The sequence below is a fragment of the Hemicordylus capensis genome, chromosome 6 (genome assembly GCF_027244095.1).
Source record: "Hemicordylus capensis ecotype Gifberg chromosome 6, rHemCap1.1.pri, whole genome shotgun sequence".
Lineage (NCBI taxonomy): Eukaryota > Metazoa > Chordata > Lepidosauria > Squamata > Cordylidae > Hemicordylus > Hemicordylus capensis.
The window spans coordinates 165,382,996-165,410,075 of record NC_069662.1 but is presented as its reverse complement, the minus strand read 5'-3'; the positions used below and the strand labels follow the sequence as shown (position 1 = coordinate 165,410,075).

Sequence of the window (27,080 nt, the reverse complement as noted above, 5' to 3'; positions counted from 1 at the left end):
CTATGCCTGAACACAGCACAGGGGCTTTATTTAACACAGAGAGAGAGAGAGAGAGAGCACTTGGTTGTTTATACAAGAAGCAAACTGAGATGAAAAACAAATTCTGAAAGCCTCTAGAAATCACATGTTGTGTGCTGCTGGATATACATCGGAGCCTCCTTTTAAAACTCTTTTTGGAGTCTCAATCATTCTCCTCCAATCTAAAAAAAGAAAGAAAAGAAAAGAAATGCCCCCCCTCCCAAAAATTGCACAGCCCTATATGCAGTCCAAAGCAACATTGCAAAGTAAGTAAATATATTTAGATACTAAGCAAAGTGGAAAAGCTTGCCTAAATGCTTCCGCCCATTGCAGAAATGTGGGCATTACTTTTGATACAAAATCCCAGACATCCTGTTTCATGAAATGCTTCTGCATGGATCGGCCACCCCAAGCCGTGTTTCTGCGTGGACATAGGTCTCTTTGTCTTGAAACTGCAGATTGTTGCACAGAGTTTAAGGCCAGAAATGGCTTTGCTTCATAAAAGTGTCTAGTCTTTCTTTTCTCCCCTTCCACCGGGTTCTCTGGCCATGTGCTTCCCAGATGTTTCCCATTAGTCACGCTTTCCGTCCTTCGAATCTGTTACTGATGCCCCAAACGAGCGCTCTTAACTTTCATCCATCAGAGGAAGACGAAATACAGCAATGTTAACCAGAAGGATTTTTAGCAACACTTCAGATGGTGTCTTTCTCTCTCTCTTCTAAATCCATGCCTATTTAGCTCTTTCCACACAGGATGCAGCCAAGAGAGGCAGACAGAGAGGCAGAGAGAATTCCTTCCTGTACAATTTTCTGAAATCCTTGTGTAAATGCTTTGTTCCCTAGGAGGGGAAAAGTGGCTTTTGCTCAGAGCTGATGCCCTGACACATCCGGGTGGGGTTTCTCTTTTTGAAAGGGGGATGGGTGCATCGTGGCCAGAAAGGCGGAGTCAGGCAAGATTTGTTTAAAAGTTTGCCAAAAAGTCTCCTTCCCAAGCTGGTGAAGCATTAGTTGTGTGCGACATCACTTTGATGGGGATGCATATTCTCTGGCTCCCTCCAGAAAAGGTGCTGGTGGTTGTGGAAAAACAACCTTGTGAGTTGGCTGGCAGGAGAACCCTGAGCTGGAAACATCATGTCTCTGTGAGTATCACATTCATGTTGATTTCTCCTTATTTTTATTACTTGCACCAGAAAAAATATGGAGGGGGCACAGAGAAGGGGCTAAGTGCATTTCTGGATGGATGGAGTTGTGTCCCACATATTAGATTTTTGAAACAGAAAGCAGGGGCGGGGGGGTGCAGTTAATGTTCTGAGGGGGGCACTCCCTCCCCCTGCCCCAAGGTGCCCTTGATTGCAATTTGGAAGAGAATCGTTTTGGAAGAGGGTGTGGATGCTCAAAGGGGATGCTGTGTTTTCAAAACACATGCTAGCAGGTTGGTACACATTTCTAATCCTCCTTTCCCCCGGGACCCTCCCTCCCTCCAAGCTGTGACAGCTACTGTGGTGTGCTCGACTAGTTGTAGGGAGTCACAAGTTCCAATCCCCACTCAGCCATGAAGGCCACTGGGTGGCTTTGGATGAGAGATTGGCCCAGGTTTGCTTCCAGGGTTGAAACTTGCTGTGTGGATAAAATGGGAAGGGGCTTGCCCTGAGCTCCTCAGAGGAACGATGAGATGGAAATGCTATTTTTTTTAAAAAAAAAGAACCAAAGTCCACGAGGACTTGGGTTAGCAATCCCCACCACTAGCTGCAACTCTAAACCAATGTGCCCGTCCTTGGGCTCACGGTTCTCCCTTGCTTCCTCGTCCCCACACCAGACACTTCTCTTTCCTGCCGTTGTGTTCAGGGCCGCCTTCTTTCCACTTTATCCCAGAGTCTGCAGTGTGTTGTTGGGGCAGCCAAAGCAACGCTTGCTTTGAGTGCCTGTGCCAGAATACAAGTCAGTGAGGCCCCACGCGCACCCCATGCCTCAGCCTACTCACTCTGGCAGAGGTTTCACTGAGTTCAAGGGGGCTTTGTCAACTGCATCTAGAGGGGCTGCTCTCTCTCTCTCTCTTCCTCCTCTCCCTCACCCTCCAACGAAGGGTTCTCAGCCTTGGGTCCCCAGATCCGATTGGACTGCAACTCCCATCATCCTCAGCCACAGTGTCCTTTGTGGCTGGGGATGATGGGAGTTGTAGTTCAACAACATCTGGGAACCCAGGCTTGAGGACCGCTGGGTGATGGGGATTCTGCTTACCAGCAAGCTTAATGATAAAACTTGTGGATGGGAGTGAAAAAGGCATATTCAAGATCTGTGCTTTCAACTGGATCAATCACTTGCCTCCCCTCCCTCCCTCTCTCTCAGTTCCCTGCTCTCTTGGCCAGCTCCAGTCTGGGTCACCTGGTTACTTACTAAGAGCAAAGGGAAGCTTAGCACTGCCATCTCAGCTGGTGGGTGGTAGGGTAAAGGAGCTATCCAGGCAGGCAGGCTCTGTGATTGTTGGAAATGAGGTGATGGAGCCTGTTGGCTGTTGAGTCCAGGCAGTGACCCAACCGGTGAGGACCAAATGCCTGCACCCCTTCTCAGGCCAGTCCCTTGAATTCCCCCTCACCCCGCCAGCACTCACCTGCCACCCCCTTTCAGAGGTCGCGTGCCCACTCCTATCAGGGTCCTCCCTACAGTTCGAAGAGGAAGAGAACTGGTCTTGTGGTAGCACGCATGAATTGTCCCCTTTGCTAAGAAGGGTCCACCCTGGTTTGCATTTGAATGGGAGACTACATGCGTGAGCACTGTAAGTTATTCCCCGTAGAGGATGGGGCTGCTCTGGGAAGAGCATCTGCCTGCTTGCATGCAGAAGGTTCCAAGTTCCTTCCCTGGTGTCTCCAAGCTACGGCTGAGAGAGAGGCTCCTGCTGCTTGCCAACTTGGAGAAGCCGCTGCCAGTCTGGGTAGACAGTACTGAGCTAGATGGACCAAGGGTCTGACTCGGTAAAAGGCAGCTTCCTATATTCCTAAGACCCAGGCTCTAAGGACTTTTCTGGACATTCACTTCAAAGCAGGATGCTACAATGTCTGGACCTTTTGTGGGAAGGTTCTGCAAGGCCTGAATCAAAGGCGATCTCATAGCATGCCATCTTTGTCATGGGTCGTATGTCTTGAGGGGCAGGGCAGGGCTGTCTCTGGCTTTTGCAGGGCCCACCCAGGGTGGAAATAATTTGTAGGAGCCCCAGGATGAATCACTATTGTTCCATCTCTGCTAGAACTGCCTCGGTGACTGCCCCGCTTTGAGCTTGCAGGAGATTAGTCTTACTGAAAGAATGAATTCCTTTGCTGTGGGGGGATGTGGGGAATAGCCACATTGCTAGTCTCCTTTTTTTAAAAAAAGCACACAAAACTGTGTGATCTGCATCCCACCGGAAAATTATGGCATCAACTGACTAGTCCCTAGTCAGTCCAATGGGCCATCTAACCCAGTACACTAACCAGCAGTGGCTTTCTGAAGATTCAGGCAGGAGTCTTTCCCAGCCCTACCTGGAGATGCTGTCAGGAATTGAACCTGGGACCTTCTGCATGCAAAATAGGGCTCTACCACTGAGCTATGGACCCATCCCTTAAGGCGGAGCTCACATGTGGTCGCCACTGTTCCCTCTAAGGCGTGCGGATGTGCGCACACTCACAAGTGTTTGGATGTCTGCTCAGTTCATTTTAGATCCCGCTCAGGTTGAATCAGGAAGGCCCCACTTTAAATCAGGTGCGCGCACACTGCCTTGATACTGCCACCCAGAACAAAACTCATTCCATAGACAGATGAAAAAAAATTACAGGGGGCGCTGGTAATTGCCTATCCAAATTCAGCTTTTCCATCCATGAATGAAACCAGGGCAGATCTTGCTTAGCAAAGGGGATAACTGATGATTGCTTTGGCAAGACTAGCTCTTTCCCCGCAAATGCAGGGGTCATGGAATGCAGGGCTTACTGTTAATTTGGTTGCAGTAGCACCACCTAATGGCACAGTGGGGGAGTAACTTGCTTAGGGAGAAGAGGTTGCTGGTTCGAATCCCTGCTGGTATGTTTGCAGACTATGGGAAACACCTAGATCGGGCAGCAGTGATATAGGAAGATGCTGAAAGGCATCATAGGAAGCTGCCTTACCAAGTCAGACCCTTGGTCCATCTAGCTCAGGATTGTCTACCCAGACTGGCAGCAGCTTCTCCAAGGCTGCAGGCAGGAGCCTCTCTCAGCTCTCTGTCTTGGAGATGCCAGGGAGGGAACTTGGAATCTTCTGCATGAAAGCAAGCAGGTGCTCTTCCCAGAGCAGCCCCATCCCCTAAGGGGAATATCTTACAGTGCTCACATGTGGTCTCCCATTCAAATGCAACCAGGGTGGACCCTCTGGTTTATAGAGGACACGTATGTTATCATCTCGTACTGAGCAGGAGAAGGCAATGGTAAACCCTTCCTGTATTCTACCAGACAACCACAGGGCTCTGTGGGTGCCAGGAGTCGACACCGACTCGACGGCACAACTTTACAACTTTAGCAGCAGCACTGGGGGAGGGGAGGGACTACTTCACCCTTTTCCGTTTCGGCACTCAAAGTTGCATCTCTACGCAGTTTTTCCATCCATGAATAAAGAAAGGGCAGGGGGCGGTTCTACATTTCACTTGGAAAATAAGCAATTGGATATCCAGTTGGGCTAATAAGGTTGCGCTGTATTAACCTTCAAAGATAAAGAAATAAGTTAATGATTGTTAGTCATCCTTTGTACAATGCCATCCTTACATTACGCATTATGCAAGAATGTCTTTACATTAGTCATACTTAGAACCACTCAGTGAAATAAGTCATTCTTGGTCCCGTTTTACACAGAGTGGTACTTATTTGCACTAAGCTGCCCATTCCCTGCCTCTCCCAACCAAGCATAATTCGCTAACAGGCATAAACAAGGATGAGAGGAGGACATGTCCACAGAAGATGCCTCTGTTGTGGGAGAGTTGCTGGGACTCAGCCCCCAGGCCCAATCAAGGCGCAAAATAAGAATGTTAGATCTTCCTGTGCTGGATGGGGTTACACTCCCCCAGAAGGAACAGGTATGCCGCTTGGGAGTGCTCTTGGATCCTGGCCTCATCCTGGCATCTCAGGTGGAGGCTATGGCCAGGAGCGCTTTCTATCAGCTTTGGTTGATTTGACAGCTGCGCCCATTCCTTGAAGAGAACGATCTCAAAGCAGTGGTGCATCAGCGGGTAACCTCCAGGCTCAACTACTGCAATGCGCTCTACGTGGGGCTGCCTTTGTATGGAGTTCGGAAACTTCAGTTAGTTCAAAATGCGGCAGGCAGATTGGTCTCTGGGGCAACCTGGAGAGACCACATTATGCCTGTCTTAAAACAGCTGCACTGGCTGCCGATATGTTTCCGGGCCAAATACAAAGTGCTGCTTATTACCTTTAAAGCTCTGAACGGCTTGAGTCCGAGATACCTTAGAGAGCGCCTTCTTTGGCATTATCCTCTGGAGGGAGAGAGACGGGGAAATGTCCTATCAGGCAGCCGACGCTGCCTGAAATGACGAGCTGAGAGCTCATTCGGGCTCTCAGCAGCCCAGGCCACACCCCTTTTCCACATGACATGATGTGCATCTGCCTCTCCTCCAGAGAGGGAGAGGAAGGGGAAAACATTCTATCAGGTAGTCGGCGCTGCCTGAAATAACTGGCAGCAGAATTCGCCTGGGCTCTCGACGGCCTGGGCGTGGGAGGCAGGAGTTCGCTCTGGACTGCTCCGTAGCCCAAGCCACGCCCACGTGCACATGACATCATGCACACAGGTGTATTGGAGGGAGCCGCTGAGCGGGGCTGGAAGCAGGCCGCCGCTCAGCTGGCTCCAAGCCTGGCTTTATAGATAGGGCTTTTACCCCAGATCTCCTTCAGAAGAGTGTGTGTGGGGTGAGGCGGCAGTGGAGGAGGGCCATGGCCGCGCCACCGGGGTGAGGAGGAGGAGGTGGGAGGCCGAGGAAGCCAGAAAGTGTGGGGGGAGAAGCGGGCGGCAGGGGGGCATGCCGGCGGGGGGGGGGTTGGGCAGAACCAGAGGCGCAGATGCTCTGCTCCCGGGCCCACTAGTTGCTGTAAATATTTATAGTTGCTATAAATATTTGTTGTTGCTGTTTCCCTATTTGCTCTGGCTTTTCAGAAAAAGTAGCTTAAACCCAGCATTTTTAAAACTCAGAAGAAACTTGAGATAAGCTAGAATTCGCAAGATAAAGCTCGATTTGTGTGTGGAGTGGGTCACAAATTAAACAATCAATAATAGACTTGGGGGCTATTCTTACGAGCAGCAAAAATCGGGCTAGGAGAGCCTAGCCTGATTGTTGCTGCTCGTGTAAACTACCGGGCTCGCAGGCGAGCCCAGTGGCTTACAAGCAGCTAGCCCGCCTTTGTAGCCCTCCCCTAAGCCCAGGTTTGCAGAGCGAGCACTCTGTAAACCTGGGCTTCCCGATCGTGAGTAGCCACGGCACGGCTTTGTGCCTACTTACAAGTAGATCCCCGGAGGGGAGGCAAAAATTCACCCCCCAGCTCCGGGGGTCTCCCCAGTATGCCCTGCGCACTCGTGCAGGGCATACTGGAGCTTCCGGGGGCTGCGTGGCTCACCAGCTCCTCAGCCCCTGCCGGCTCCGTCACGGAGCCGGCAATTGTGTGGGTGGCCAATCCGGCCGCCCAGGGCTCACGCTTTGATCATGAGCAGGGAGAGCGGGCTTAGCCTGCTCTCCCCGCTCTGCTGCAGAAACCGGGTCTCACTGATCATGAGACCCGGCTCCTGGTGCGCTTGACAAAAAATCTCAATGAGCATTTCAGAAAGCTAGAAACATCTGCCTTAAGACAGGTCAAGAGATGAAAAGGTCCAGATGGACTCATTTTTGATGAGAGAGCATTCTATCATCACCTGCAGGCCAAAGTCATGCACTTGACTGGCACACTAGTTCACTACCACATCCGTTGTTTGTGAGTCCTAACCCAAAGATGTGTTTGTCCACTGGACCGCAATTGCACAGTTGGGACACGCAAGTACAGCGTATGGTATCGAGTAGACAGTCATGGAGGACAGGTCTATCAAGGACTACTAGTCTGGTGGCTATAGGCCATCTCCAGCCTCAGAGGCAAGGCTCATAACTAACTACCAGTTGCAGGGGAGCAATGGCAGGAGAGGTGGAAAGCCCTCACACCCTGCCTGTGGGCTTCTCAGAGGCACCTGGTGGGCCACTGTGTGAAACAGGATGCTGGACTAGATACTGTAGGCCTTGAGCCTGTTCCAGCAGGGCTGTCCTTAGGTTCTTATGAGTGCAGAATTCCTGAAATAAACTGTGGTGTGTGTGTGTGTGTGTACACATGGGCATCCTCTGAAAGTTCAGGAGGGGATCCTCCGAAAGTAGAGCCCCTTGATTCACCATTAGCTGTTAGCTGAGCATGCATACTGGCATCTCACTGCAATAATAGCGGGTCTGCAGATATCCTCAGGGAGAGATCCAGTGATCCCCTTTGCTCCATCATTCCAGCACATTGGATACATGTGCTCTGAACAATTATATTCTATCAGCAGGATTCGCCTAATGTCTTGCCTGTTTCTTTGCCTGTCCACCCTCAGCTAACAGAAGATGGACAAAAGGTGCAAAAGAAGGAAATCTGTGCAGATGCCCTCAAGTTGTATAATTTATTGTAACAAGTGACTCCCCGCCCCCTTGTTTCAGTATCTGGGTTACCATGGTGCAGATGTTTAAGGTGTCAGGGCCATCATCACAAATGTATCACCTACAGATACTGCAAAATCTACTCTATCACCTTAAATATTGCAACATCCTAGTATGGAACATGGTGTAGCAATGCCACTTTTTGAAAATGGATGTGCATTAACCATGTTTCCACCTCTCTTTCTTTATTACAGGTTATAAATGATTAGCCCCTATGACCAACATGAGCTGGAGTTTCCTAACCCGCCTGCTAGAAGAAATTCACAATCACTCCACCTTCGTGGGGAAGATCTGGCTCACTGTCCTGATTGTCTTCCGTATCGTCCTGACGGCCGTTGGAGGAGAGTCCATCTATTCTGATGAACAGAGCAAGTTTATGTGCAACACCAAGCAGCCTGGCTGTGATAACGTCTGCTATGACGCCTTCGCGCCGCTGTCACACGTCCGATTCTGGGTCTTCCAGATCATCATGATCTCAACCCCTTCCGTCATCTACTTGGGCTATGCCATCCACAGGATCGCAAGGTCCTCTGAGGAGGAGCATAAGAGATTTAAAAGCTTCAAGAAGAAAAAGCAGTTTGCGCTGAACTGGCAGCCCGTCCGCAATCTGGAAGACCCCTTGGGAGCAGAGGAGGAAGAGCCCATGATAGTGGACGAAATAGTAGAGAGTGAAGAGAAAGCCAAAGCAAAGGAGGAGAAGAAGAAGGAGCAGAAGAAACATGATGGAAGGAGGCATATCCAAGAGGAGGGCCTGATGAAGATTTATGTCTTCCAGCTTCTCACCAGAGCCTCTTTCGAAATTTGCTTCTTGATAGGCCAGTATATGCTCTATGGCTTTGAAGTCATGCCAAAATACATTTGCACCCGAGATCCTTGCCCACACAACGTTGACTGCTTCGTGTCAAGGCCAACAGAGAAGACCATCTTCCTCCTGATCATGTACGTCGTCAGCTGCCTTTGCCTGTTGCTCAACTTGGCCGAGATGTGTCACTTGGGGATTGGGACCATCAGAGATGCCATCCGCGACAGGAAAATCCATAGCTTTAGACAGCCGCCCTATAATTATGCTGCCTACCCAAAGAATATTTCTTGCCCTCCAGAGTATAATCTGGTGGTGAAATCGGACAAGCAGGCCAAGGTTCCCAACAGCCTGATGGCCCATGAGCAGAACTTGGCCAACGTGGCTCAGGAACAGCAGTGCACAAGCCCCGATGAGAACATCCCCCCAGACTTGTCCACGCTTCATAAACACTTGAGGGTGGCTCAGGAGCAGCTGGACATTGCTTTCCAGAGCTACAACAGCACTCAGGCACACACTCAGCCATCAAGAACCAGTAGCCCTGCTTCCAGTGGGACAGTGGCAGAGCAGAACCGAGCCAACACTGCCCAGGAGAAACAGGGGGCTAAGCCCAAAGCCAGTTCAGAGAAGGGTAGTACTAATGGCAAGGATGGGAAGAACTCTGTTTGGATATAGTGGGGGGTCTTTCCAAGGTCAGGGAATCAAGAGGGAAGGGTGCTTTCCTGTTCCTCCACTAAAATGGGATTTGTTTAAGAGAGCACTAGCAATGCAGTTTTTGATTTTTTACAAAGGCCAAATGTTTTGCTAAATGATGCCAAATGGTTTGAAGTGACGCATTTCAGGAATAACTTCCAGTTTGTTAACAAGAGGCCTCTCCCACCTCCTTAACCACTCCTGTCTCGTGATGCGGGAGTCCTTCCTTATCCAAAAATGGTGGAACCTTTGGACATTCCTAAGAGTAAGTTGCAGGGTTTTATTTGTTTTTTTGTCCTTATCGCTTGTCAGATAAAACGGTGGGGGTTGCCAGGTTTTGTCCTCTGACTCAAGATGGAAAAAGAAAGCAATCCCCTGAGTGGACAACTGGGGCTTCCAAATCTTCTCCTTGCAGAGGTTTTGGGGGGCCCAGCCCTTGAATTGGTGTATATCTCAGGTAGTCTTCCTTGCTCAGCTGGCTCCATTCAGAATTGCTTTCTCATCTCTTCCTGCAGATTGTCTTGTGTTTTCCCCTTGCTCCTTGTTTATCCATCCCTTCTATCATCCCTCACTCTGCTAGTTCATCTCTTTTCATTGGCACCCCCTTTCTTATGGCCCTAATGCCATCTTCTTTCCATAGTCAGTGATCCAATGTTTCCTCCCTTTTGTCCATTCATACACCAGACGTTACATGACTTCTGGCTGGGTCTTTTCCAGTCACTGCCTTCCTCTACCATTTCTGTCCCTGTGTAAGCTTGTGCTAAGGCCTGTAGTGATGGAAGACATCACTAGTCATTGTGTGATGCACCATCTTGTCCAAGGGGAAACGGTGTGTGAATTCAACACTACTGGGGTATGAAAAATGGAGGCTCCCATCAGCCCTTTGAAGGGGAAACTTTGACCATACTGATCAACTATCTGTCCAGATCATATGCCCTGTTGCACTGTGCTCATGTTCTGAAGTTGAATGGCTACAGTAACCCTTAACTGAATTGATTTCTCACTCCTTTGGTGAAAGACGACATGCCTGCAAAAGCTGCCATGATATCTTACAATAATGCTCCAAATGGTTATGCAAGCTCACGAAATCACCTCCGCAATTACTAATGGTGTACTAATGTATACACAGCTATGTCCTAACCACATCATGGCTTCCAGAAAGCAGGAGTTAGCTTTCAAAGACAAAGCTGAAACCCCGAAACAAGGACTTCCTGATCTAGTCTGACAGCTTAAGATTTCTGCTGTTGACTTCAGTGGAGCCACAACTTCAAAGGTGTGTAGTGTTTACTCTTTCATTCGTCAGCATTTAAGCTGAGAAGAAGATAGGAGCGAAGCACTTTGGCCATGTTACAATATACATTGCGAATGTGTTGTAGAATTGTGCTTTCCTACAGCATTGATTACTGGGAGGGGATAAGGAAGATCTCACCACTGCTTCAACACTTCCTAAGCAAAAGTGCCTTTAGCAACATTAGGAGGATGGAATAACAGAACACTTCTGACATCTTTGTTGCATCTTGGTGTAGAAAGCAGAAGGTCGGTGCTAAAAAGATGGTTATTACATGCATTTGTGGAATAAAACTAATCATAGGGTGCTTCCTGACATCATAGCTAGGAGTGACAGTTTGGGAAGACAAACCCGGAACAGGAAGTAACTCATTAAATGAATACTTCCTACCAGAGATCTTGAGCTATTGTTGCTGTTTAAGCACAATATAGCCTCCTGCCCCTTCTCTGATTTTGCTGGTCCAGGTGGACTAACAGTGAACACAGCAGGAAACATAATAAGGACATAAGGACTGCCCTCCTGTCTCAGAAATGATAAATCTGTCCTCTATTAATTTCTAAAAAAATTTCAAGCTGCCTAAGGTAGTGACCATCATTGCATCTTATGGCACTATATTGATTAGTTAATTGTGCTTTAACTTATGGAATTCACTGCCACCGGATGTGGTCGTTTCCCCTTCCATCTGTGCATGTGCGTTGAACCAGTACTCTGAATTAATATACTAGCTGATCACCATAATGCTGTGACACCTGGAAAAAGTTGACCTCTGGACACAGCCAGAGTTCGCAGAGAATTCGGTCACAGTATCGTTTGTGCATGTATGTACATAAATGTGTAAAAGCACCTGTGTAAGCTATACATATAATGAAATATCAGTCCTGATATTTAATTTTTAAACTAAAATTAAACTAAATTTACATTAGATTCCAGAGTGGCCAAACTTCAGGGCCTGGAGAGAGACTGGCTTAGATTATGCACAGCGAGCCGTCCACTGAAGAGCAAGTCATACATGTTGTTTCTGCGCCAGCCAACAGCCTATCCGTGCTGCTAGCAGAAGCTGCACCATGCCTACTAACCTATACATCAGTGCAGCGGACTTGTGTTGGGAATGAGGGGTGTACTATATTTACCTGAATAGAAGAGTTTGAATTTAAAATGGCCCCCTTAAAAACAGAGGTAAAATGCAGCCTAAACCTGTATTTACCCAAATGGAACAAGACACTGAATGTAAGACAACCATCCAATTTCTAATATCAAAGAACTTGGAAAAAACCTAATCTTGGATTCAGGCAAATTTGGAAGGTTGCAACTGCACTGACATATTGCTTGGCAGGTACAACGTAGCTCCCACCTCCTCTGCCGGCAGCATGGACAGACAGTTGGGTGGCGTGGAAGGAACCTCCTTCTTTGATGGGTGGCTTGCCATGCAGAACGTTTTGAGAACATCAGATGCAAAATCATGGCCACGGTTTGTGTCACAGGAAAGCAAGAAAATTAAGCCAAGGTCAAATGGGAATTAATTTTGAAGAGGAGTAGCTCCCCTCACTAAAATAAAGACTAGTTGTAAAAGTAATTGGTTAGGAACATAGGAAGCTGCCGTATACTGAATCAGACCATTGGTCTATCTAGCTCAGTATTGTATCTACCCAGACTGGCAGCGGCTTCTCCAAGGTTGCAGGCAGGAATCTCTCTCAGCCCTATCTTGGAGATGCCAGGGAAGGAAGTTGGAATCTAGATGCTCTTCCCAGAGCGGCTTCATCCGCTGAGGGGAATATCTTACAGTGCTCTCATGTGGTTGTCAGCTTTCACAAAGCTCTGTGCTTTCAAAAGATGCAGGGAAGGCAGAAATGCAAAAGCAGCAGTGGTTCTCCAGAGAGAATGCAAGAAATGCCATCCTGCCTGTTGAATGTCTGCCTGTCATACAACTGTAAAGGCAGAGACAAAAGGTGCACCACAATCTATTTAATTCTGAATGGGCTGTTGCTGGTTAGAGGGAATACGAGATGCATCGTTGCTAAAAGAGTACAATAAAAGATAATTGCTTTCCTTCAGGTAGGGGTTCTTTACTCTCAGGGGACAGAAAGCACATCATTGGGAAAAGACAGGATTCCATTTCACTTCTGACTTAGGATAGGATAAAAAGGTTTGGCAAGAAGGAAGCAGGGCTTAATTTGTGCCAAGATTTGAGCCTCAACTTACATTCTAAATACTGGGGCTTTGCTGAAACTATATATACTAGCATAACCCTTGCAGAGCATCTGCGCTCTAGTACTTGATTGCTCCCCTCACCCCCTGCCACCGCCCCCCTCACCTCAGAGATCTCTCCACCCTCACCTGAGCTGCACTCCTGCTCCTCCTCCTCCATCCCATTGCTTCCATCCCCCTCGCTCCTCTTGGTCGGGGCTTGCAGCCCCCTAACCCGAGACCTCCTCACCCGAGCCCCACTCCTGCTCCTCCCCGCAGGAGTAGCAGCAGCAGCAGTTGACCGAGCCCTTCCTCACTTCCGCCGCCACCAAGGCTGCTTGTTCCCGTCAGGATGCTGACAGGCTCAGGCCCCTCCCTCACCTGCCCGCTTGCCTCTCCCTCTCTTCCTTTCTGAGTTAACAGATCTTGTTTCCTTATCTAATTCAGCCCCTATCTAATTTCAGCCCTCTAATTCAGCCCCTATCTGAAGGGGCTCTTTCCTCCATCACAACCAGGTTCCTCTTCCCTATCTGCATATGGAATTCCCGCTGCCCAATCACCACGGTGCTCCTGCTCTGTTACCTCCAATTGGTAAAGCACTGTGTGGGTGGGGCTTGCCATGCACCCTTTGCCACAGACCACCTAAGCCTTTTATATAGATTTTTGTCATGGTGAGTAGTATCAGTGTAGCCCTGTTGAGGTCACAGTTCACCAAGTTCCTAGCTCAGCCTATGTTTTGAAGGAAATTTGGAGCAAACATGAAAATGACACCAAAGTAAAAAAAGAAAGGGAAAAGGCCATTTTATAGTGATGGGTTCCCCATATCAAAATAGTTGTGTGTATCATTCACAAGCCTACCTGGCCTTTTTGTTCTTTTAAAATTCATCATAATGAAACCTGGAGATTTGGGAGAGGGGGGACTACCCCCAGAACAGGTGCAGAATATATTTCTCTGAGTAAATATTCTGACACAGCAGGGACTAGAGAAAAAGGCTTCCAGATCAGAAGGTAGTATTTGCTGGTACACTTGAGCCCTGACATTTTTTCAGTAATCAAGCACTGGGAGGAAGGCTTAGCATAAACTCTTCTAGATTTCAGGCCACAATAGAGAAAAGCAACATATGTGTGATCAGTTCATGGCTCGGAGACTCACTGTCCCACAAAGCACATTTGCCTTTTCTAAGGAAACAGGTTCTTCTAATAAAAATCAGATACTATCTAACACCAGGCAAAAATCTTTTTGACAGAAGTGGTGCCATAGAAAATACATTTCAATGGACAGCCATTTCGATAAGATGCTTAATATGCTGAAGCTATACAATGAATATTTTTTTGTTCTGGTGACCACTATTGTTCAGGCCTGGCCATGCTGAGATCACATTTCATCAACTTCCTGGTTCAACCCACATTTTGAGATTATGAAAATTGTGCCACCAGAAAAAGCTACCTTGTGGTGATGGCTTCACCCTATGTAAACAGTTGTGCATCTGCCTCCACCATTTTTCTTTACAAGATTTATCCTAGTGAGCCTTCCAAGTAAAGATGGAGAGAAGGATTTATGAGTTTCTTCAGTATTTCTCCAGCATTTTCCCCAAGCCACTGACCACTGGCCATAAGCTAATGCTTCTTTCTGAAATGGAGGAAGGAGAATGGGTCAGAATCAACAAGAACTTTATTGCCTGCTATTTAGGGATGGGCTTCCTATAAACTTGGACTAGGATGGAGGAGAAGTTTCATAATGACTTTCATTCCATAACAAAAAGGGGCAGGTTCACTCTGTGCTTTGGCCCAATCAAGATACACACATGCACACAAACACCAGTCCGCTTCTTCTGCACTCCAGTGCAGCAGTACTGAAAGAAAATGGCAAACATTGCTAGGTAGCAGCATGTAGTGTTGGATTTGTAGGTGCCTGCTTCACCATATAGCCACATAAAGATGTAGGAGTAATTCATTTCATTCATCCTTTAAAGTAAACTCCCATGTGACAACCACTAAATGAAGAAAAGCACATCAGAATAGTTATCCAAAATGCAAAAAATAATAATTTTTTTAAAAAATCAGAATCTATGGTTTATCTATAATGGCTCTAAAATCAGTAATTCCCTCCAAGGAACCCTAGGAATTGAAATTTTATGAGGCAGAGAGGGATCTCCCACCAAGATATCACAGCATCCTTACTGCAGTTCCTTGACTCACGTAGGAAGTCAGAACAGTTAATATGGCTTAAAAATAATTTAACATCTAAAAACCAAGGTAGAACAAAAGCCAAATGATATCGCTCACATTCCATTCCACTGGAAAATACTTGAAATTAACTAAAAGGCCATAATAAATCTATGCTGTTATGAAGTTTCCAGATCGTTATTTTTGTCTTTTTTTGTACTAACTTGTAAGTTGTATGAGAAACATTTTGAGTATAAAACTGACTCTGTAAATATTTTTCAATGTAAATGTTACTGCCAGATTGTACGTAGAGTGACAGAACACATAAAAACTCAGTTGGATGTTCAGTGTCCTGTACTAATAGAATGGAATAAAACTTTCAATTTGTTTATTGTATAGCACAAGTGTGGTCTATTTGTCTAGGAGGGCTGTTGATGATCACAATCAGAAAACTGTGAGCACGCCTTTTAAAAAACATTTTCTTTTTAATGCAACCAGAAAAACAAATCAAAATACACAAACCTAGCATCTGAGGAGAACACATCACCTTGCCACATGAGTAAGGGTAACTCTCTTTGCAATACCTAGATTCCAACAGCTTATTACAGATTCAAACACAGGCTCCCCTGCTTGCAAACAGTGAGATTAAACTTGCTTTAAGGAAAGGATATCTTAGCCAAACCAACAAGCAGTATGTAAAAACATGTGTTATGAACTTCATCAGAAGTGAGGCAGTTGATTTGACACATTAAAAGGCAGATGGAATCACACCCTAGTAAAGTGAGATCCTTTAATATAGCACTGATTTCAGTGGGCATCTTGCAAAACAATTCAGTACATATTTACTTGGAAGGAAATCCCACTTTTTTCCAGTAGGGGTTATTTCCACATAAGTGAGCACATGCCTTATGCATGTGCTTTTAAAATTATGTCTTGAAATCAGTGGGAGACAGTACTGAACTTGGGTAACTAGATAAAGAACAGAGAAACAGATGCATGCATCTAGCTCCTTTCTCTTCTGGATCTAACCATTCACTGCAGAATGTTCTGAGATAATTACAGCTGTATCCCATTCCACTAAGTAACAACGAGCTAAACATGCCCACCTTGCATAAACATGCACTGCAATGTTGGGAAAAACTACCTATAAATCAGGGCCAGTGCAATATAGTAGTTAGATCATTCACGTGAGCAGCCCTACCTGGGTAGGGCAGGGTGTGGAGTTCCAGGATCCATCCTGATCCTGGCATTCTTCAGCCGGTCAGCCTGAGTTTCTTACCTGGGCTAAAAGTAAGGTGGAAGAAAGGAGTGCACCCTTCTGCCTCATCCCTCCTGGTCGTGTGGACGCTTGGGCTGCCTACAGTCTGAGCATTCATTAAGCCACACAGCAGGAACGCCCAACAGCAGCAAAGTATCTACCCACTCTGTACAGTGCATTGTGAGTGGTTGGAAGTTCTCCAGATCCTGGCTCTTCAGCTTGCTGCCATGTGAGCGGCAGAGTATGGGGACACCACATGCTTATGTGCAGGGTGATAGATAGGAGCCTGCCTCCCTGCCAGCACTCCCCGGACCCAGGAAAGCTGGTCATGTGAACAACCTTAGTGTGTTGTAGTAAGAGTTGGGAGAGCCCAGTTCGCATCACTACTTAGCCATGAAGCGCACAGGCTGATCTTGGGCCAGTCACTCTCTCTCAGGTTTGTTGTGAGGATAAATGCAGCTACCATGAGTTCCTTAGAAGAAGGGCAAGATGATAATGTAGTAAGTCTCATTGAGGCTGCAGTCTTATGCACACTGATATACCCATGCAAACCATCCACGCTGGGAAGGCAGTCTAACCTAAAAACTAAGGAACCACAGCACAGCCATCTTAATATGGAGTCTCATAATCCTCTTCCAACACTGGAAACTAAGGGGTAATTCCCCCAGCGTCTTTCTGCATAGGGAAATAACTTTTGCCTCTTAAGGAGTAAATCTGCTGGAGCTGCTGGTATCTTACTCTTCCTCCTTAAGAGATACCTAGATAAGAGGCAAGGAACGGGGAAACAGAATAAGCTATGAATGTCGGATGTTGGGAAACTGATATGAGTTAAGGGAAGGTCAATTGTTTCATTCCAATGCAAAGGTGGATCTGCGCTGATGATAGGCTTTGGATCTGCACTGATGATCGGCTTTTCGTTCCTTCTAAAGACTTTGGTTACACCATGATGAATGACTAAGCTACCCTCCGTGTATAAATACTTACCTGTAACTGGGGGTCACCGCTCTCGATTTGGGTGTGCCCCGAAAGCCTTACTTGCTAGCAGTAAATATCCCATAAGCTTTTCCCTGTGTGTGTGTATTATTTGGCATCATACACCACCCAGACAAGAACCGGCTTTCAGGGTTATATCAACACACAAGTTTGGGAACAAGCCCCATTAAACAACACGGGATATACAGTATTTCTGAGTAAAGCATGTACAGAATTGTACTTCAAGTCCAGCTGAACACAACGGGGTTTACTTTTGAGTAAACATGCATAGGATCGGATGCACAAAATTTATATAGCCCTAACTGGCATTCAGTGACATGCCACACAATCCTAAGCATGTTAAAGCAGAAGTAGTTCAGTGGGGTTACTTGGAGGGCAGCAGCAGCAGAAGTGTGAAGTTAACAAATCAGCCCATTCATACACTAAATGAGCACAGGAGATCCCGCCCTTGTTGATCCTCACGGGGTGAGTGTACAAGCAGTAAGGAACCAAAAACGTTTTCAAGTAAATGCCACTGTATTTCATGGCGTTTCCTCCCAGGAAAGTGTGCATAGCATTGCAAGTTAAGCCCTGATCCAATGCTCACGTATTTGGGGCTAAATCCCATTGAATTTATTGAGACTTGCTTCCAGGCAGCCAGATAACCATCTTATTAAAAGATCTTTGTGCACGTTTACTGATGTATTAAAATAGATAAAGTCCAGAATAGGTTGCAGGCTTCTAAGCGAATCAGATGAGAGTTTGAAGCTCGAGCTCGCCCCGCCCCCTACGCAACATGAAAGAGGATCGCTAATAGGCTGTGCCCAGTAGACAAAGGAGGCGCACGAGCATGCGTACTCAGTTCTATTAGCCACACACAAGATGGCGGAGAGGAGAACAGTGCTGTTCCCCTTGGTATGCTTTCTCGGGCCGCCATGCTGGTGAGGGCGAGCGCGGCGCTGCGGGGTCTTCCCCGCAGCTTGGGCCTCGGCGGCAAGGGAAAAGGACTGAGCTGGGGAGGAAAAAGAGAAGCAGGGACAACGGGAACCACCGCCGCCACCAATTGCTTCCCGCTGAGTCGCGCGCTACTTCGCCTTCAAGGCACAGAGGCGGAGACATTTCTTCAAGGCTTGCTGACCAATGATGTGGCGCAGCTGATGGAAGTGGGCGGGGATCCAGCCGCCTCTCGCGCACAGTACGCGCACGCTCTCAGCGTCCAAGGGAGGTGTCTCTATGACGTCATTTTGTACAGGTGAGCTCCTTTTAAAACTATTGGGGGAGGATGGAAAAGTGCATTCGGGGTGGGGAGAGGAGAGGGGCACTTCCTTCACTCTCTTCAAAGGCTGCAGCAGCAGCGTAATGAATGATCTAGTCAACTACAGATGCATTTTTGACAGCCTCGATCCATGCACCATTTCTTGGAGCTTCCTTACAGTGAGTCAGGCTGCTTGTCCATCTAGCTGTATATTGTCTATTCTCGGATGACTTCTCATCGTCTAGCTGCGGATGCATGTGGTGTATGGGCTATATAAGTTGGAACTAGGAATCAGTTGCTTGGCATAAGCTTTGCCATTTTGTTTGGTTTTTAATCAGAATTTGCTTATGCTGAAATAATTCTCACCCCTGGTAGGTAGTTTTCCCACAGTTAGCAGAATTCATATTTAGCATGGAAACCGCAAAGTGCTGAGGGGGGGCAAGATAAAGATCAGACCGGCCTACTGCTTGCACGCTAATTTATGACCTATTTCCAGACCCATTTCCAGACAAAAGGGGAACTAACTATGAGTTATGACCTATGACATATAACTGTTTCTTTCTGAAGTCCTCTCTTCTGAGCTGATTATTGGGCTCCATCTGCCCAGGAACGGACCTCCCCTATTGGGGTCAAGGGTACCCCGATACTTCACATGGGACTGAGGAGAACTGGTCTTGTGGTAGCAAGCAGCAATTGTCCCCTTTGCCAAGAGTCTGCCCCGGTTTGAATTTGAATGGGAGACTATATGTGAGCACTAGATAGATCTAAGCGGGCATCAAGCTACGCAAGGTTTGGAGCTGTTAAGCCTTCACAAAAATCAGCTAAATCCTCTATAATAAAGTCCCTGGGTGTGCGCCCGTGTCTTCTGGTGTCTGCGCCCGTGTCTCCCTCGGCCGTTCTGGGCATGCACTCTGTGCATGCCCAGAACGGCTGAGGGAGACACGGCCGCTGGCACCAGGCGGCCATGTTGGCCAGTTGTTCGCCCGGCCGCGGAAAGGCCAGAGGCGGCCACTGGGAGGGCAGAGGCGGCGGCGGGTCCAGCCCGGCCGCAGGGATAGGAGAGGTGGCGGGGGCGGGTCTGGCTCGCCCGCCGAAAAGAACAGGGGCGGCGACTGTCCCTTGGGCGGTCCGGCTGGCTGGAGGCTGCAAAGCCATGTTGGCGGGGGGCGGCTCCAGGGGAGCGGCAGCGGCAGCCGGACGGGCAGGGGGGTCTTGCGCAGAGCCGCTGCCTCCTCCTCCTCCTGCTCAGCAGCAGCCGGCCCTCGGGTGGTTCCCAGGATGGCGGCGTCGTCCCCCCGGGAAGAGCCCCCGGCAGCCTGCCAAGCGCCGGCAGGCAGAAGCGGGGACCGGCAGCTCCCGGAGGAGAAGACCTCTGCCCGCCCACCCCTGGCAGCAGTAGCAGCTGCAGCTCCTCCTCATGCCCAGCCCAGGGAGGGAGGCGCAGGCAGCAGCTCAGCAGGGCGAGCCGTGGTTGCTGCTGCTGCTCTGGGCGCCTGGCCATCGCCGCCGTCCCCGGGGAAGTGGCACTGCGCGCACCTGCCCCGCTCCTCCTCCTCCGGGGGCAGTCCTCAAGGGGCTTCTTTGTGGCGGCCGCCGCTGCCTCCCTCCATGAACCCAACTAGCGCCCGTTATTTTAACGGGCTTAAAAATACTAGTATCTGTATAATTTGACATACCCCACACATAGAAGATCCCTGACATTGGCTTGGATGGATGTGTGGTACTGGAGGATAGGTTCAGGAGAGTCCCCTATTGGGATAAAATGTACCTTTGTGGGAGTAGGGATGTTGAGACTGTTGGCCATGTGCTTTTGTATTGTTCTTTTTATCATGATTTATGTTTTTAGATAGATTACTCCTCTTGGTTTTTAGGTAATTTTGAGTTTTACATGCATTTACTTCTTTCTGATAATCACACTTATGTTTTGCAGCAAGCAGCCAGATTTTGTATAGCTGTGATCTAGGTTATTTAAGTTGTTTCATCTTATTTTGTCTTACACTTATGAAATAGCTTGAATAGTTTATTTTTAAATAATAATAATAATAATAATAATAATAATAATAATTTCTATACCGCCCTTCCAAAAATGGCTCAGAGTGGTTTACACAGAGAAACAATAAATAAATAAGATGGCTCCCTGTCCCCAAAGGGCTCACATTCTAAAAAAACACACAAGATAGACACCAGCAACAGTCACTGGAGGTCCTGTGCTGGGGGTGGATAGGGCCAGTTACTCTCCCCCTGCTAAATATTATTATTATTTTACACAGTCAGACAGGTGTTATTGACTGGTTTGTTTTAACCAGACATCGAGTCCTTCCCAAGGACTTGGGATGCCAGAATTTTATTGTCAATGTTGTTGCTGTTGTTATAAATATCATCGCAGAATATAGGCTGTTCCCAGTAAAGCTGCTTTTTGTAATTGGCTGATGGTGATTTCTGTGGCCCCTATGGTGTTGAGGTGCCCTTCAAGGTCTTTTGGATATTATTATTATTATTATTATTATTATTATTATTATTATTAATTCGATTTCTATACCGCCCTTCCAAAAATGGCTCAGGGTGGTTTACACAGAGAAATAATAAATAAGATGGATCCCTGTCCCCAAAGGGCTCACAATCTAAAAAAGAAACATAAGATAGACACTAGCAACAGTCACTGAATCAAAGACCGTAATGAACTAAACTATATGTGAGCATTGTAAGAACACCCTTAGGAGATGGGGCCACTCTGGAAGAGCATCTGCATGCGAAGGTTCCAAGTTTCATGGAGAGGAGAGCTGGTCTTGTGGTAGCAAGTATGACTGGTCCCCTTAGCTAAGCAGGGTCTTGATATGTGAGCACTGTAAGATATTCCCCTCAGGGGATGAGTCCGCTCTGGGAAGAGCATCTAGGTTCCAAGTTTCCTCCCTGGCTCTCCAAGATAGGGCTGAGAGAGATTCTTGCAACCTTGGACAAGCCGCTGCCAGTCTGTGTAGACAATACTGAGCTAGATGGACCTGTGGTCTGACTCAGTATATGGCAGCTTCCTATGTTCCTGTGTAAGTTCCCTCTCTGGCATTTCCAAGGTAGGGCTGAGAGAGACTCCTGCCTGCAACCTTGGAGAAGCTGCTGTCAGTCTGGGTAAACAGTACTGAGCTAACAGTAGACAGTACTGAGCTAAATATTGACCAATGGTCTGACTTGATAGAAGGCAGCTTCCTATGAGCCCAGGAGTTCTGTATAACTTGAAGCATGTGCTCTACATTGGACTATAGCTTTTTCATTGGAACTTGCTGCAAAGCAACCATTGGACTACTTTTTTTTTAAAAAAAAGGTATCTTATGTTAAATAATTTTTGGTTGTGAACTGCCTTGAGTTGGTTGGATTGGGCAGTATGTATAAATAAATAAAAATAACTCCCATCATTGGGTCAAGCACAAGATTACAGGAGTGGCAGGATTTTAACCTTTTATTTTGTGATGCAAGCCGAAACATTTTATAGTGCAAATGCATGTAAAAGTTGTAGATAAACACTTATGATCTTTTCAAATACTGATATAGTAAGAAGAACTGAAGTTCCTAGAAGCCGATGAAATGTAGATCCAAAAATCAATAAATGGGGGAGCCTCCACTGGATTTCAGTCACTGTTGCTCAAACAATAAACTCTTCACAGCTCATGATGATCCTAGGTTGACTTGAAGTCAGGGCTGCAAAGTGCCACTGATGTGAATGGAAACTTGGAGAAGGATTCCAAACTTCAAAGACTTCTAGACTAACACCATTCAACAGGAGGCCTGGTCCAAGTGTATCATTTTTGAATGATTCCTCTGTTATTAGTTAAATAAATACAGTGCAATCTTTGAAGTATAGCATAATTTCCAGCCATACATGTTATAACATTGATTTCAAGTCAGTCAGTGAAAACTTCTGGTTTGTAACTTTTAAAAGCAATTTGCTGTATTTGTGGAAATAAACTGGGACGTCTAAAATCTAGCTGAATGGAGGACTAAGAAAGTAAAACATTAGACTGAGACCATGCAATACAGGAAGGGGCTAGATTAATGGGAAAGAATTCATATCAACAATCCCCTCTATTTTATTTTGATCTTGGATCTTTTTCAGGATTCATGAAAGTCGGCAAGAAGAGCCTCACATCCTTTTGGAATGTGATGCCACAGTCTTGGACTCGCTTCAGAAGCATTTGAAACTATATAAGATCCGGAGGAAAGTAAACATCACCCCTTGCCTTGACCTCTCTTTGTGGGCTGTCATTCCAAAGGAACCATCTGAAGAGGAGTCCCACAAGCTCCACCAATGTGCTGGCAAGGCTGTAGTTGTAACGCCTGACCCCAGAGTAGATGTCATGGGTTGGAGGCTGATCACTAACAAAGATGCAAACCCACTAGAGATCATTCCTGGAAGCCAGATTGGAAACATTAAGGATTACCATAGGTACAGGTATAAACAAGGTAAAATTGTCCCCAACTTTAGAGTCTTAGGAAATTGTCCTGGCAGCAGCAAAAAATTGAGTTGTACTTACAACATAAGGGTTGAAATGTAGCAGTCGTACACAGCAGTTCCTATACTGTTTGCACCAAATACATCAAAATTCTGCATCCGGAATTAATGATATATTTGTATACATTTTAATAATATCCTGATGCAGTCTCCATATCACAGGTGGAAAACATAAGTTTGTTGCAGAACTGTGAATTAGTTTTGTAAAAGAGGTGGCACGAGAGAGGATTGTTGAGTGTTGTTGATCACTAAATGCTATAGCAGGTGAGCTATATCCATAGGTGAGCTGTTTTTGTCACCTGGTAATTTCCTTCATTTCCTGTGTTTGTTTATACAAGTGTATGTTATATCTTCTACCAGACTTGGTATGGATAAGAACGTCTTACTTAAATCTGGCCAGCATCCAAGTGAAAGACTAACATGCCTTCTTTAACATGCCCAGGTTTGGACTGTGGTGACCCTTTGGAGAAGGGACTTGATAAAAGCAGAGCAACCACCTATAATGCAACCTGTGCACCTTTGATATTTAAACTTGGCACCTGGATGGCCTTATAAACAAAGTGTTTTCATGGTCTAGTGACATTTTGCCCTGCAAGTGCATTTGCCATAAGCACATCATTGTTTGCAGAGGCAAGAATCATATTCCAGAGGATTTTGGTGAATTGCTTCTCCCAGGCATGTTTCCAGGGGAAAAGAAGAATTTCAAACCTTCTCAGGAGTTTTTAAGGGATGACCTGGGCCTTGAATTGTACCTAGAAGGTTCTATGAAACCATTGCAGACTCTGGAGCACTGAAATAATGTGCTCCTGACTGCTCATTCTAGACTATACCATTTCAAGTGGCAGGTGGTGGGGTACATGTTCAAATATTCTGCCACTAAAAAGAAAATTCTTGCATGAAATGAACTAACATGTTAGAAAGCTGAGAGAAAAACATTATCCCTAGTATAACTTCCTACATGCAGTATGTTACATCTTTGTCACAATATTCAAAAATGAAACAAATCTGTGCATTACCTTGTAGCATGAAATGAAGCATTTTGGAAATAATTTACTACTTGATTCTGCTGATCATATAAAACATAGATATTTAGGAGTTGCATAGCTTTTCTTCCTGCAACACATGAATCAAGAATGGGAAACCCTTCAACATTCAAAGCTTTGCCAGTTTCTTAAGACTGTGTATAGAGAATCCTACCGGACCTGATTATAAGCTTTGCTTCACAAATCACATTTGTTTGTTTGTTTAACATATTTTTATACCACCCAAAACTTATGTCTCTTGGCAGTTTACAACAAATAAATTACAACATATCGTAACATGATATGACTAGTATTTTCAGGCCCGTTGAAATAACGGGCGCTAGCACCTCCCCCCCCCCCCCCGACTTGCCTCTGCGTCCAGCCCCACAAGCACCAACTGTCGCCGGCGCCGACAGCCTCCATGCCGCGGCTGGTCTCCCCAGCCGGGCAAGGGCCCCAAATTCTCCTCCCGCCTGGCTCTGGCGGCACCGCCAGGCCTCGACGGCGGCTCCGCCACCACCTCGGCCGGCTTCCCCCGCCGCCTCTTCCCCCCGCCCGGCTTCGGCGGCGTAGCCAGGCCTCGGCCGCACCGCGTCCTCTGGCCGAGGTGGCAGCATCGCCACCGTCTCGGCCAGTTTCCCCCACCGCCACATACGCGGCTTTTTCAGGACGGCTGCTTCTGGCCATCCAAGATGGCCGCCGGGTGCTGGCGGTCGTGTCTCCCTTGCTCTGTTCTGGGGGAGGCACGAACACACGCCTTGGTGTCCGTCCACGGACGGACACCAAGGCTTTTATTAGAGAGGATAGTAAGGGCTTTTTATTTTATTTTAAGGAACGTTTTATACTGAGTTCTAAAGATAGCTCTTTAGTGGGAGTGGCAACATGCCTGTAGCGTTAAATCAGCTTCCCTGTATAATCATCATCTGTGTAATGAGTATCTCTTTATTTTTGGATGAACATACTTTGTTGCTTATTTTGCCATCACTCTGTGGGAAGAAAAATACCGTGGCAGGGCAGCTTTTTCCCTCTCTGTAGGAACTTTCTGCACAATGCTTGGCTGTTGAGTCTGCTAGCACTTCTGAGTGTCTTTAGAAAAATGTACCGACAAAGCAAAATGGTGTGTTCTGATTCTTCCTGCCCACCCTCCACCTCTGTAATCAGCAGTACTACAAAACTGATTTTAAAGTTGTGAACATTTATTAGAAGGCTAACAAAACTTTGGTAACCCAGATAAATCTTACACTGCCTCACTTGGGGTTAGTGGGTATTTGCATGTCTGCACAAGTGACTTAATTTTAGGGAATGTTTTCCCCAATGCTTTTCAGCTGTCATCAATAGCAGCACCAAACGCATTTTATCATGTAGCCGCTTGGGTTCTCTCAGTTTATAAATGCCATTTAATACTTACCTTGTTCTTTTCCCACTGTTCCAGGCATCCCTGAAGGCATTAAAGACCTACCTTCTGGAATAGCCCTGCCTCTGGAATCCAATCTAGCATTTATGAATGGTATCAGTTTCACTAAAGGCTGTTATATTGGCCAGGAGTTAACAGCGAGGACTCATCATATGGGTGTCATTCGCAAACGTATTTTGCCAATACAGCTTTCAGTCCCTGTGCCTTCTGAGAGCATTCCTGAGGGTACAGAAATCATAACAAAATCCGGAAAGTCAGCTGGGAAGTACCGGGCTGGAGGAGATGAGCTTGGGATAGCACTGCTGCGATTAGCTAACATAAATGAACCATTGTGTCTGAAAATATCAGGTGACACACATGTGAATCTCACTGCCTCCATCCCAAAATGGTGGCCAAAACTTGCCAGTAAATAGAGCCACTTGTGCTTAACATCATCTGCCTTACTTATTGATGATGCAATCTTCTGCTGCCTCCTTTTGGTGACTCATTTCATCAGGACTTGTGTAGGAAAAGTTCCTGCTGAATTGTGCCCATTTCCACAGTCATTGATCAGAGACAACAAGAGTATGGGATGTGTCTTCTTCTGGAGAGTTCTGTTTATCTTCTCTAAATTTTCTGAACAACCTGCCCATTTACCCACTTTCTCTTTCTTACTTTCCTGCACAATCAGTGAAAGGGAGCATTGAAGTGCTAATTGTAAGTTCCTATGGCCTTGGTCACATTTTAATAAGGTATCCCATGTATAGAAGGTGCTTTTGTATAACTGGCTTCCAGTTGCAATAGCCAGCAGCACCAGATGTCTCTGGAGAGCTCCTTCCTTCCTACACTTACATCATATGTCTAGTAAGCAGACCTGCCATTGCTGGTTGCTCACCTTCAAAAGAAGTCTCAGTGTTTTCTTGCCATAGCAAGTCAGGAAATTGCTGCACAACTGTTCTTGTTTTTCTCACTGACACCAACTGCTACTGCTAGCAACTGCAAAGGGTTTGAGTGGAGGAATTGCCTCATGGCTTCCTTTTGATTATTAAAAGATTTATTATAACTAATATAAAAAGTATCCTACTAATCTAATCTCAATGACATTAAGATGTAGGAAGATAATAGCAAGAAAATTGGGTCATTGCTTTAAAAACTACCACTAAGCACTGTCTTTGTTTTGTTTTACAAAATATGTTTTTTGGGTACTGGGGTTGCAAAGTGTATTTAATTATTTTATATTTTTTAGTTGCTGGTATTGTCTTTTTAAATGCTGCTGTTAATCAGAGGAAAGGAAATGTGTATTCTGAACTAAAATCTTCAGAATTTACTGTTTCACAAATTGGCTTGTAGCATATCCCATCAAATGTATGGAATTTCTTTGTTTCTTCTTTCTTTGTCATGAGAATTCCAAGGTGTTAAATTCAACCCCATCTTCTTAGGATTAATCCTCCAGAGTCTTTTGTAGGTGAAAAGAGGTTTCAAGGCACTTTAGGAAAAGATCCAAATTAAGATATTGGAAACACTTCCAGGAGCTTTTATGCATTGCGATATACCCAAGTACTGCGGTTCTGGGTGCCCTTCTGCTCTAGCCCTGCTGTGCAGCCGCGTAGAGAGAATCAAGGAAGTTGCTGTGTGGCTAGACTCGGTGTAAAACATGGGGGGTGGGGAATCCAAATGGAAGCTTCTACATTTAAATCTCAGGGTGGCCCACATTGCTCAGCTTAGAGTTCGTTCACACTTCTCATCTGGTACAGAGTTCTTATTCTGCAACAGACAAGCTTTTGTGACTGTCGGCCAAGCCTTTGTCTTGCTGCCTTC

General features: G+C 46.4%; 2 protein-coding genes and 2 long non-coding RNA genes across 7 annotated transcripts in view; 3 read left to right on the top strand and 1 right to left on the bottom strand.

Moving 5' to 3' along the window:
- GJC2 (gap junction protein gamma 2) overlaps nt 1-15,257 on the top strand; it is an 85,364-nt gene extending 70,107 nt beyond the window's left edge. For 3 of the 4 annotated variants that reach the window (XM_053261642.1, XM_053261645.1, XM_053261643.1), the window contains one exon: nt 7,926-15,257. In XM_053261642.1, the coding sequence (XP_053117617.1) occupies nt 7,946-9,205 (1,260 nt within the window). In that variant the 5' untranslated portion in view covers nt 7,926-7,945 and the 3' untranslated portion in view covers nt 9,206-15,257. Of the gene's footprint in view, nt 1-1,029; nt 1,157-7,925 lie in introns of those variants that run through there. The other variant, XM_053261644.1, reaches the window with a different exon arrangement.
- LOC128329846 (uncharacterized) lies at nt 2-25,306 on the bottom strand. The gene is made up of 4 exons (XR_008309817.1): nt 23,864-25,306; nt 14,143-14,325; nt 4,573-4,718; nt 2-1,137 (listed from the first exon to the last, which is right to left on the bottom strand). It is a non-coding gene; the product is annotated as an uncharacterized LOC128329846 (long non-coding RNA).
- Nucleotides 17,942-26,418, top strand: IBA57 (iron-sulfur cluster assembly factor IBA57). The gene is made up of 3 exons (XM_053261647.1): nt 17,942-18,343; nt 22,452-22,798; nt 25,302-26,418. The coding sequence occupies exons 1-3, from the start codon at nt 18,009-18,011 to the stop codon at nt 25,694-25,696; spliced, it is 1,077 nt and encodes a 358-aa protein (XP_053117622.1). The 5' UTR covers nt 17,942-18,008; the 3' UTR covers nt 25,697-26,418.
- On the top strand, nt 18,368-22,193 carry LOC128329847 (uncharacterized). The gene is made up of 2 exons (XR_008309818.1): nt 18,368-18,525; nt 21,890-22,193. It is a non-coding gene; the product is annotated as an uncharacterized LOC128329847 (long non-coding RNA).
- Nucleotides 26,419-27,080: the final 662 nt, after the last annotated feature.

Bases quoted from the DNA above. Each gene is read 5' to 3' on its own strand.
- IBA57 (XM_053261647.1), top strand. From the start codon at position 18,009: ATGCTTTCTCGGGCCGCCATGCTGGTGAGGGCGAGCGCGGCGCTGCGG. The intron at 18,344-22,451 runs GTGAGCTCCTTT...GATCTTTTTCAG, and splicing joins TATGACGTCATTTTGTACAG to GATTCATGAAAGTCGGCAAG. The intron at 22,799-25,301 runs GTAAAATTGTCC...CCACTGTTCCAG, and splicing joins TAGGTACAGGTATAAACAAG to GCATCCCTGAAGGCATTAAA.